This window comes from Choloepus didactylus, chromosome 4 (genome assembly GCF_015220235.1).
Source record: "Choloepus didactylus isolate mChoDid1 chromosome 4, mChoDid1.pri, whole genome shotgun sequence".
Lineage (NCBI taxonomy): Eukaryota > Metazoa > Chordata > Mammalia > Pilosa > Megalonychidae > Choloepus > Choloepus didactylus.
Window position 1 is genome coordinate 93815451 of NC_051310.1, and position 12711 is coordinate 93828161.

Here is a 12711-nt window from a genome sequence, read left to right on the forward strand (position 1 = left end):
TCTTCCTTATTCTATTTAACAACAACAAAAAACCAAACACCTTTCTAATTTTAAACTATTTGGTCTACAGCTTTCTTGTGGGGCCCTGTTAATGGCTTACTGCTGGTTCCCATGCCCTACGCCCTAGGGAAAGAATCTTATCTATAATTACATTAAGATAATTCCTGGGACCTAAGGTCTGTATATCTATCTCCCCAGAATGCAACTTTCTCTTGCCTCAGACTTTCTCTATCATTGGGAAAAGACTGTCCCCACTTTGGGAATTCTGCCTTATCCCGTCCTCTTGGCCACTCTGAGAATGCCAATGAATGTTCATATACTCTCAAAACCTACCCAAAATCTCCACTTCCTTTCTTTATTCTATGACTGTACCTCATACACCTTTGGTACCTTGTTCTAATTAAGCTGCCCTGAAATTCATTTGTATGTCCATCTTCCCACTACATTGAAACCTATTTGAGGGAAGTTTTATCATTTTGCTCCTAATGACCACATGAGAACAATCTGAATAGAACACTTTAAGAAAGGTAAAGCTATAAAGGTTTTAAAAGCCCAAATAACATAGCAGGAAGAATCCCTTAGTAAAACTAAAAGAGGTTTTTAATGCATTCCGTGCAGCAGGAAATGAGCGGGACTTTCTTCTCACACACAGAACTAACTATTAAGGACACTCAGGTTTTTATCTGCTAACTTAAGTATTCATACAGATAAGGCACAACAAATCACTCATACTTGAATGGCTTTGTTCAGAGGCCACTATTCTAAATGAAATAGAATACAATGACATACATAGGATCTTGGTCAGGATTTAGAACTCCACATCATATGGAGTTGGCAAAATCTTACAAACCCTCTCTGTTATTCAGAGTATTAGTTCGGGTTAGAAATTACAACGAGGATACTGGTCATTATTGCTATTACTGTTAATATCTTAAGTGAAACAAGATCAAGCCTGGTCTAACTGGTTAAAATCAAATAAGCGTTTTAGTTCTTTTGGTGAGTCTAACTGCATACTAGGAATTTTGAGGGTTTCAAAAGAAGCAGAATTAATAAGTAAGCTCTACTTTAAAAGAGTTTAAAAGGACGTCAGAAACAAAGAGAAAGGAGTACAAGACAATACATAATTAAGTGCAAAATTGTGTGGTTTAGCGTATACATGCTGCAGGAGATTTGAAAGGGAAGTATATTATGAGCCGAGCTAGGCATAGAGGCAAGAATTGAGCAGGATCTTGAATGACTGGTACAATTTGGATTAGGTAAGAGATTAGGCATGAGCGCATTATAGTGGGGAGATTACATGATAACAACATCATCATCATCATCATCATCATCAACATTTAGTACTTACCAAATACCAGGCAATTTACATGCACAATCTCCTATCATCCTCATAACAATTCTATACCATAGGTGCCCAACATCACCCAGCTATTACAAGGACAAGAGATTAAAACCCAGGTCTGTACCACTCCAGAACCAGACTCTTCATGACTCATGAAACGAAAAGAATAAATATGGGAAATAATTGAGCAAATGAGTTTCTAATGGAAAGTTGTATACACAAAATACTGCATAAAGAACTTCACTAGGCTAGCAATCTGTATTTTGTCTGGTAAGTAATAAGGAACCAATGCAGGTTCCTTAAAAGAGGAGTGACAAAATTAAAAAGGAAAAACAGGGTGAAGGAGTGAAACTGCAGCCAAAAAGACCAGTCTACCAAAAAATGCAGGAGTGAGTTGAGGGCCTTGTCCAAAGACAACAGTAGCTGAAACAGAAGGGATATAAGCCCATGAGACTATAGGAAGCAACAGCTCCTAAACAAATACACCAACTAAAATAAAACTTAAACCATGCCACAAGTCCAAGAATACAGCAACATTCCCATTATTCTGTAACATCCCTTTGGGTGCCTGACTCGGGAACATACTTACTGTTGACTTTGTTTATATTGCCTTGAATTTCAGCTTGAGTGAGCAGCTCCTCATATACGTCCCTTTCTCTCTCGGAGTTCTCTGTCTGAGGATGAGAGAAAAGTATAATTAGCTCAGATGTACCTCCTCCACCACAACAGAACCAAGATAAAGTATGGTGTGGCATAAAATCCTTTATAAAGAAGAAAAAGGAATGCTATGTGACTATAACTAAAACAATGAGAAGTGGATCCACTTCTTAATGACAAGCACGAGGGTTCTTACAGAGAAATGAGCAAATGAAGGAAGCCTTGGAGGGACGCTGGCCTGCTCACTTGTGAGGCATTGGGGACTGAGAGCTGTATCCTTGCCTCAGACTGCACAGGATGGGGACACATACGGGTCACCCGCTCTTAGAGCCTTTCACAGTGATGCAGGCAGGGGCAGAGCAGCAGCTACTTGCCTCCAGGTCAGTTTGATACCTATCTTGGGGGGTTGTAACCCCTGCTCTATAATAAGAGATATGAAAGATATTGTCATAATCTGGAAACATGCACACAGAATTGAAATTTTTCAATCATCAATTTCGACAAGGGATGAATACATTCTTATGAAGTCTTAAATGAAATTCTCAGCTCCAGTTTTTCTCAAGTCAGAATCACTCAACTAATTTCCATATACCCATAACAATAGTATACAAGAACATTCCATCCTAGAGAAGCTGGAAAAGGAGAAGGACTACACTAATATTTGGAGATCACCTTTCGAAATAGCACCTTTAATTTTTAATGGTCACACTTCAGAACTTTATGTGCACAAAATTCAAGAAGAAAGCAGAAGTCAAAATCGAATCTCACACCAAAATACCATGTACTGTGTAATTCCATTTATATGAAATTCTATAAAAGGTAAACTTAGTGATAGAAAGACTGGTAGTTGTCAGAGGCCAGGGGCAGGGGTGTGGGGGAAGGTAGAAACTGACCTTAGACAGACACCAGGGAACTTCTGGAGGTGTTGGTTACATGATCATTTACATTTGCCAAAACTCATCAAACTGAACACTTAAAATGGGTGGATTTTATTGTATGTAAGTTATACCTCAATAAAAATGATTTTTTTAATGGAGTCATATCAATCAAATTATGAAAGAATATAAATAAGAAAGAGCAGATGTTTCATTTTTTACCCTGTTTTTAGCATTTGCCATTTTGTCTTGTTTAGCCTGGTAAAGCACATCCTGGTAAGTGGAAGCCAAGGGCTCTTCAAGATTTACAAGCATGGCATTGGGGTTTTTCAAAGCTGCAAATGTGTCGGCTGGGATTCTGTGGTCAACAGCTTCATTAATAGCAATAACAGCAGCATGCACTAAAAATTTCAAAATACACAACATTGAGGTTACATAGGGTAAAAGATGTTCTTTATACATATAAAACAACATTGCAACCCCCATTACAGAGAAAGGCTCCTTCTCACAGAAAAATAAAGACTGCAAATGGAGGAATGGCTCCCCAATTCCTAAGAGACTTCTCTTCCTTATGATGCACAAAGCCACAGCTCTGCTTGTGAAGTATGTTTGGGGTACTAAATTTGGAGCTTATAGGGAAATTCATAAGACACCTTACAAGAACCCCATCTTACGGAAATGTTCACATTTAATTATAAACCAAATAGCATAAATAATAAACTGAAAAAGGCACTGAAATAATGTAGGACTCACTTTTTAAATGCTTTTAATTAAAAGCAATCACTTATTTCTACATAACAATGGCACAGAAGACTATAGCATAATTTGAAACTACATCTATTGACTTTCTAATGTCCTAATGTTGCTATCAGAAGTGGTAGCAACATTCCCATCAGAACCACAAAATATTTCTCTTCTTACATGCAGCTTCATCCACTGAGAGTTCATTAGCCAGGATGCCCCCGATCTTGCTGAAGGCAGGCATCTGGATTCCATACTTCTCCAGCTCAATCTTCATGTTGTTGATTTCCTCTTCTACAGGAAAGAATTAAGACCCAGTCAAACAAGTTAAGCACCTTTTCCTAACTCATAGAAGGAAATTCCACTATAAAATATGATAAAATAGCATCTACCTCTTAGGGTTGTTATAAGAATTTAATAAAATACATGGAAAGAACTTAACACAGATTTTGGTACATAGCATGTACTCAATAAACGTTAACTATTAACTTGATAAGTTACTCTTATCAAGGGCAACAAAAATAACTATAACATGAAAATGGTCTTACAGGAAATAGTTTTTCAAAACTGCTTCTTAAGGCATTTCCTACTAAAAAACTTAAGAATGGAGCAAGTTTAAAGAGAGTTCAACAAGTGAATCAACAAGTGTATCTCAGTCTTTAAAATCCAAATCACCAGCTGCTATTACACAATTTCATTTCTAAGGCAGATAGCTAAACAATAAAGACAACAACATGAAAGGCTTGACCCTTGCCCCAGGCCTGGTGAACAACTTCCCGGGAAGGAAAAATATCATAGATAAAAGCTTTATTACCAATTTTTGAAACCCTCAGATGTATAAAATAATCACCAGATTCAAAAAAATATATTTGAATCAATATTACCACTGCCCTTTTTTTCCCAAAGCCCCCATCTCTTCCTCCTGTAACATTATAAGTTTAGAAAACCATAAGCATCTGACTACAGCAAATACACATTGAAACACCCACCTAAATAAGCTAATATTTAAAAATTTTAAAAATCGTCATCTTTGCATCATCTCACCTCTACCCCCACCCCACTCCCACTGCTTTGTCCACAATAATTGCTCACAATTGTTTGCTGAGAGAGGGAAAGACTGTTAAAATGCTTTTTTCACCATACATGAACATTTAATGTTAGATGTCAATTGATATGCTATAATATATGTATTATACATGTATTGTCTAATATATAACAGTATATGTTAATATTATCCCCAGTTTACATATAAGAAAACTGAGATTTACTAAATCATGCCCGTGTCATAAGTGAGAAAAGAGACTAAAAGTCCAGTTTTGTGTTCTTTCCACCACCCTAGGAGAAGCATGTTATTTTATACTCCTTTCACCTTTGTTGCCAGTGTATTTTTAAAGCCCTAGGTCTCTAAAATTGGTATCTTGATTCTCCAGGCTATTTCCACATAAATCAAGCACTTCCTGCCCAGTGTGTAATCTTTACCTGTGAAGTCAACTTTTCCATATAGATCTTGAATCTGAGGAGCAAGGCCTAGTTTGAACAGGTACAAACTAGAAGACACAATATGCAAAATAGTTAGATCTCCCAGTTGTACCTAGCTGCTGTGCTTAGGAAAATCAGCATAAAGAACAGAATAGCAACAGTAGAAATAGTCTAAAGAAAGAATCCCAGTATCCGCAATATTCCCCTTTGCAGTTACAATATTTTACCTCAGAACTTTTTTTAGTTTATATAACGTTGTTCTAAAAAGTCACATAATGAAATGCAAAAAGCGCTAAACTAGGAATCAGTAGTTACAAATTCAAGTTCCAGTTCTGGCACAAATCCAATGTGTGATTAGATATTATTAATGTTAAAATTATTAGCGAAGACTTCTCTGTTTACCTTCCCATGAGCAACAAGATATTTTAGAAAAGTCTCATGAAGATGATTCAGATAGCAAATCTTATTTAAGCTGAATTCATATTATTGATGGAAAAGTTTGATACGGGTAATTTAAGAATTTGAAATCAAGTGCAGATGTTATTTTCAGCCTTTTTTTAAAAAAAGAAATCTAGACTCTAAGCTCCAGGAAGGCAGAGACAATAAAAGTCTTGTTCACCAATGCCCACCCAGAGCCTATCATATATTAATAAATATTAATCAGTGTTTCACAAATGGATGGATGATGGATAAATAAATATCTGCATCTCTGAATGAGGTTAACTGCATTCTAAGAGCCTTGCAGATCAGAATTAATTAATCAGAAGGGATCAGAAGGGCCCTTTACAGGCACAAACATAAGTAAGACATTGACAGTCTAACAACAAGGGAGGAAATTAAAAATATAAAAGAAAATTCGGAGCAACTCAATAGAGTGGTCTATAGTTTTCACAAATAATCTATAAAGCTCAGTATCATACAAATACAAATAGACATCATGCATATTACATTCACAGAACTCATCAGACTTTAAACTTTATACAATAAATCCAAATGTATAATCTAAAAAAGAAAAAAAAAAAACACACACAAAGTGTTCTGAATTTATAGATCCACAGCAGCTACTTAAGCATTTTCTCAAAGTACAAGTATAAATCATATGTATATAATTAAGTACTTTTCTTTAGAGTAAAACATTCAAGATGGAACTATATAATTTAAACCTCTCCAAGAAATATTTCAAAGCAAAACAGCTAATAAACTTTCAGAAATGTATATGTTCCTTCATATACTTTTCCAACTAATAGTCCCTCCACCTGCATTCTAAATCAGTAAGAATATTTTTCTTCAAGAATTTCTTCCCCTTTTATTCCTATTTTGAAAGAGGAAAATAGCTGCCACACTTGAAAATAGTTCAAGAATGTCATTTTTCATGGCCTATTGAAGAGGGAATCAGCTTCTTTTCTCCTTTCATTAGAAAAGTTGTGGGTTTACAGAATAATCATGCATAAAATACAGGATTCCCATATACCACCCTATTATTAACATCTTGCATTGGTGTGGAACATTTGTTACAATTAATGATAGCACATTTTATAATTGTACTATTAACTATAGTCCATTGTTTAACTTAGGATTTAGTGTATAGTATATATAGGTCCACGGATTTCGTTTTCCTTTTTTTTTTTTTTTTTTTGTTAGTATTTTATTGTTACCATATATACAATCTAACATTTCCCCTTTTGGTCACATTCAGAAATAGATTTCAGTGCTGTTAATTATGTTCACAATGCTGTGGAGTTAGCTTTTAATTTCTTTCAATGGTCAATTAAAGATGCTACAAAGATACCACTAGTTGCTGTAAAAAGTAGAGAAGATAAGACATGAGAACCAACTTTCTTTTCTCTCTCTTTAATTATTATAACTATTAGGAGTATTTTAAGAAGATACTGGAGCTATGAATGGAATCATAACAGCCACTTAGATCCTCTTCCCCAGAATCAAATGTGCTTAACTCAAACCTGAAACTTAAAAATCTTAACAGTAAACATCACTTTCCAATTTTTGTTCCTGCTCTCTTAAGCCTACTTTTGCAAACAAGCTGTTAAGTGCCTTTAAGGGGTCAGCCTATAACTGAACTCAGATTTCTTTTTCTTTTCTTTTCTTTTTTTTCTATTTAAGCTTTGTAGCAATGGAGAGAAGGAAGCTGTGTTAGCCTATCTGGATTTGAATTTTCTTTGCAGATTGCTGAGTAACCCAGAGGAAGTCACTATTAGGAAACAGAATCTAGTACAGGTTCAGAGTCTCTTATTTAAATTCTTTGGGCTAGATATGCTTGAATTTAGAATTTCTCAGATATTGCAAAGATTTTACAGGGTATATAGTATTATAAAACACCCCCAGCAAGCCTTGGGGCAGCACTCCTAATCAAATACATTACTTTTCTGCAGAGAAATATGAATAATCATATTAGTAAATAAATAAAGATTATAAGTAACCTCATATTAATTCTGATCAGGTTTTGCCAACATGCATGAGCTTGTACCAAACAAACTCAATTTTCAGAGATTTTAGGTTTTCTGAATTAAGGATAAGGGATTATGAAATAATTTAATCCCCAAATCCCACTTCTTAGAAAGACAAAACATCAAGGGAGATGGAAAGACAGTATGCAAATACATTCAGAGTAATGGAGAACTGGGCTCTTATCTGAGAGTGGAATGCAATCTACAAGAGTAATTTGGTCTAACTGAAGCACAATGACTATCCCTGGAGTAATGCCAGTCAAGACCTGGGGGGAATAAGGGAGTGGGGGGAGGCAGAAAGGAAGAAAACAAGGAGATAATACTTCTCTGGCACTGTTGATCCAAAAGAGAGATGAAGCCTCACCTAATTCAGTGAAATGAAGAACCTGCCTTGGACACTGTTGTGCTTTATGGAAACAGAAGAGGCTCTGAGCACAGTTTAAACACTTCCTACATGTTATCATCAAGTGTCACCAACCTACCCTTCAAGAGAAACACCATAAGAAAAGAAAGAAACCATAAATCACCAACCACAACACACTGCTCTGTACCTAAATTCTAAGCACAGGCTGCATTCTCAAAAGAAATGTAAAACAGCAGCAGATTTCCTCCGTTTCTTCTTTTGATTCCATCATTAGAAAGGCACAGTTAATTCTGCATCTCTATTTGGGAGAATTTGAGGGTCTGGGACCCAGATTACAGGGCAGAGAGCAGTGGCTATGGAATTAGCTGAGAGGAATTCTGCCAGCTCCAGATACCTCTGAGCCTGCCAAGTTCAGATATCCATTGTAGGTACAGCCTTCACCAGGTTATCAACTCAGACAGACCTCATGTAACACTAAGCCAATCATGATACTCAGAATCTGGTTGTGGCTCAGACACATGTATGAAATTGCTACATTCTGACATTCCCCAGAAACCACCCATTCCTAACACTTTTTTAAAAATTGTATTTTGGGAGTGGGGGATAAGAAAGAAATATAAGGCATGACCTCTGTCCCTAAAATGCTAATACTCTAATTAGGGAGAAAAGATTAAACACATGAAAGAAACAACATATAACTAAAAGATAAACAGGAGTTTAGAAAATAGAATCACTGAAGTAAACATCACCAAGAGGGTAGAAATTGGGCTAAAACTTGGCTGGATAAGTAGAGACAAACATATAGAGTTGTCTGATAAAGAGAAAACACCATTTCTTTTTTTCATTTATAGGACATTAAATTATGCCCTTGAGTTGGTGGATAGGAAGTTTGTTATAATATCTGATTTTAACACATTTATTGATTCCCTACTGTATTCCAGGCATCTAAGTGTTAGAGTTACAAAGATAAAGTAAAGGAAATGGTTTTTGCCCTAAGGACTCTACAAAAAACAAGATATAAAAACAAATAACCAGAGAACAATGTGACAAGCACTATACTAGAGGTAAAAGGTTTGTACAAAATGCTAGGGGAGCTCAAAGATGGGAAACAGCTAAATTTTGCCTGAGAGAGAAAGTGAAAAGGGAGGATTCTGAGGTGGCACTGGAGAAGAACATGAGTTAAAATAGTGGTATTTCAGAACACTTTCGGCAAAGGAAACAGCATAATCAAACGTCAGAGACACAAGACTACATGGTATGTTTGGTGAACATACCAGAGCATGGGTACATAGGTGGGAATGGCTAGAGATGAGACTGGAAAGGAAACCAAAAGAAGTTAGAAAGGAGCCATCAAAATATTTTATGGGGGGTCTGATACAATCAGGGTGTTTTGGAAAGATGGCTCTGATAGCAGCATGGCAGATGGACCAGAAGGGAGACGGCCTCGGGAGGGAAACTATTAGGAGATTAATGCAATTGTCCAGACAAGGGACCCACTAGTTCTCAGTTATGTTCATTCTTTTGTGTGAGTCAAAAGATTCCAGTGGTAGCAAGCACACGTTTGATAAAGAAACTGGAGACAAGAGGCTTCTTATGGGTCAATAGTACACATACATTCACACATACAATTAACGCTTATTAAGCACACACACAGAATGCTATGTAAAAAGGGCAGCCCAAGCAAAGAAATCTCATATTCATATCCTACTCATTTCTACCATCTTCTCCTTTAGTCTATGACCATCAAGTAAATTTGCAAGACTCTGAAATACTACACTACTATACAATACCACAAGCACCTACTCCCATCCCACTCCACCCTCCCTCCACACAGATCACCACTTCTTTTCAATTTAGTACCTTGTTCATTCTAAGAGCCAGGGACCTGGAATTAAATCATCTTTCAAACTTACCATGAAATTGTGAAAAAATTATACTCTTTGTTTCAGTTCCTATTTATGATATCCACGTTAACAGAAAATTATTCAACCAATGAAAAAATGGCTTAATAATGGCAAGGATCTGGATGATGAAATAAATTCTAAATCGATCTTTTGGCATTTGCTAGTATTATTTGAGGATGCTGACAAAATTTGATTGTACTACTACTAAGTATCAAGACACAGTTTAAATTTATTTGTAATTCAGCTTATCAGCTTGAAGCAAAATGAGAAATAAAGTTTTCAAATATATATAGATTTTATAATTTTTAAGAGATTTCAGTTAAAGAGAAGGGACTACACCTGGGTAAAATGTACGGCCCACAGAAACACTAGCTCAATAATGAAATATTACACTACGTTTTTAGAAACAAAATTATCTGCTATTATGTAAATTAATAAATTCCTTCTCCCAACTCCTTAGGAAAACACAGAAGTTTCTCTCCATTTTGTTAAGATAATGGTATTCTATCCTATTTGAAAATTTAAAAGCTAAGGGAAAAACTTTTTCATTCTTACTTAATGAAATAATCTACTTATTTTACCAAGAAAATCTGATTACCTGAGTGCATGGATGCAGTAGATACATCTTGGCATGTTCTTTCGGTCATAGATATCTGTAGTTTCTGGATAAAAAATCTACCGAGAAATAAAAAGTAAAGTAAGGTTTCCAATCATTGAGGTTCATTTGATCATTCATCAATCATCAGTAATACAAAATAAAACTTTGGACAATTAGAAAGCATTGTTGACATTCAGCAAATAACTTCCTTAGGGTGAAAAGACATCCCATCATAAGTATTGCAAAAAATAAAATGCTACAGCACAGAATGAAAAGCACTTCTTGGAAAAGTTTTATTTGGTCAACCCACTGGCTTTCCTTAAATGTGTGAAAGCAATTTAGTTACTCCAGACCCAGACAGACAAATGAAACCCAAGTTCTAGACCAATTTAAACCACTGACAAGTGTACAAGGCCTTGAAGGACCACAATTTTCTTAACTACGATCATGCCTAGATTAAGTGAGCAGTAACTTAACAACAAATATTTACTAAGTGCTCTACTTTGTACAAACTACTGGATTTAGACATTGAAAAAACCATAATGTATTAAAGTGTGTTATAATGCTTACGGAAAATGGAAAGATACACAAATGAAGTGGCTTGGAATAGGGGATATATGAGGAAATGTGGGTGATGGGTACTTTTTCTCGGTAGCACTTTCCACAATTAATCAATTACTTGTGTTATCTGTTTGACTACTCCATTAAATTATAAACCACATGAAGGCAGGGACCAGGTCTACCTTATTCAATGCTATACCCTCAGTACCAAGCCCAGGAACATGGAAGGAGCTCTGTATTTGTTTAATTAATGAATTAGGTACAATAGGAACAAAGAAGATTTACATGAGAAATAGCCTTGAATTTCAAGACCTGTTACGCAGTAATGAGGCACCATACAACTCAATGTGTAATTCAGGGAAATAAGAGGTAACAGTGGATTGGAGAAGTGAAAGACTGTATTATGGGTGATTAGAAGAATTTGACTGAGCAATAAAGGCCTAAACTAAGCCACTGGAGCAATTCCTGCAGCACTTTGTATCTAACTCTACACAACAGCACGTTCACTTTGTATAATTGTTTATATGCTTGTTTTTCAATACTTATGGCTCTTGAACTGGAAAGAACTGTACCCTAGAGATGGAATGTATCAGAAACATCTTTTTCTCAATGCATGTTCACCCCCAGAAATTGAGATGTCTTCTCCTGAAAAGTAAAAATCACATTTAGAGAGGGGCAAGATGGCGGCATAGAGAGGAGTGGAAGCTAAGCAGTCCCCCTGGAACAACTACAAAAAAACAGAAACAACTAGTAAATAATCCAGAATAACTGCGGGGGGACAAACGAGACCATCCACTCATCATACACCAACCTGAATTGGGAGGAATGCCCGAGAACACAGCATAAAATCTGTAAGTAAAACCTGCGGAACCAGGTTGGGAGACCCCCTCCCCCATAGCCCGAGCTGCGGAGCCGCGTGGTGCCACAGAGAAGCTCTCTCCCAGCAAGCGAATACAGCTCAGCTGAGCTCCAACTGGGGTTTTAAGTAGCAAGTGTGAACTGCTCACTACAGGTACGCAGCCCCAAAATACAGACAGAGGCTTTGGGTGACGACTGACCTTGGAGAGCCGGAGGGTCGCCTTGGACTGGGTCTGAAGGGGACTGTTTCTTTTTCGGCTCACTGGAGAAAGCCCCAGTCATTTTAAGTTTCCAGGGCTGTGACTCCGGGAAGGGCAGAGACAGCACAAGCAGAGAGCAAGACCATTGAAATGCTAATGACCTCCACCTGAGGGGTCTGTCTTCTCTAGGAGGAAAGGGGTGGGGCCCTTTCCATTCAGAACCAGACCCCAGAGCCTGGGGGAACACGGCCATACCACCTCACACCAGTCAAGAATTATAGGCTAACAGGCGTCACCTGCTGGGAAGAAAAGCACAGTGACCCGAGGCATCAAAGGGTGGAGCAATTTTTTATGACACACCCGCAGGGAAACCAGATACTGAATATTTCTTCCCTCTGGGACCTGAGCCTGTTCTGGTCTGGGAAAACCTGATTTGGATAACCAAGGAAACCATGCCTAGACAACAGAAAATTACAACCTACACTAAGAAAAACAAAGTTATGGCCCAGTCAAAGGAACAAACGTACACTTCAACTGAGATATAGGAATTTAAACAACTAATGCTAAATCAATTCAAAAAGTTTAGAGAAGATATTGCAAAAGAGATAGAGGCTGTAAAGGAAGCACTGGACATGTATACGGCAGAAATCAAAAGTTCAAAAAACCT

General features: G+C 36.9%; 1 protein-coding gene across 1 annotated transcript in view; it reads right to left on the reverse strand.

The window, feature by feature from the left end:
• The window catches only part of IQGAP1 (IQ motif containing GTPase activating protein 1), a 111794-nt gene that overhangs the window by 52497 nt on the left and 46586 nt on the right, over positions 1-12711 (reverse strand). Inside the window, exons 5-9 of the mRNA XM_037833110.1 lie at positions 10426-10502; positions 5095-5162; positions 3796-3909; positions 3097-3275; positions 1932-2016 (exon numbers count right to left, since the gene is read on the reverse strand). Of these exons, the coding sequence (XP_037689038.1) occupies positions 1932-2016; positions 3097-3275; positions 3796-3909; positions 5095-5162; positions 10426-10502 (523 nt within the window). The remainder of the gene's footprint in view (positions 1-1931; positions 2017-3096; positions 3276-3795; positions 3910-5094; positions 5163-10425; positions 10503-12711) is intronic.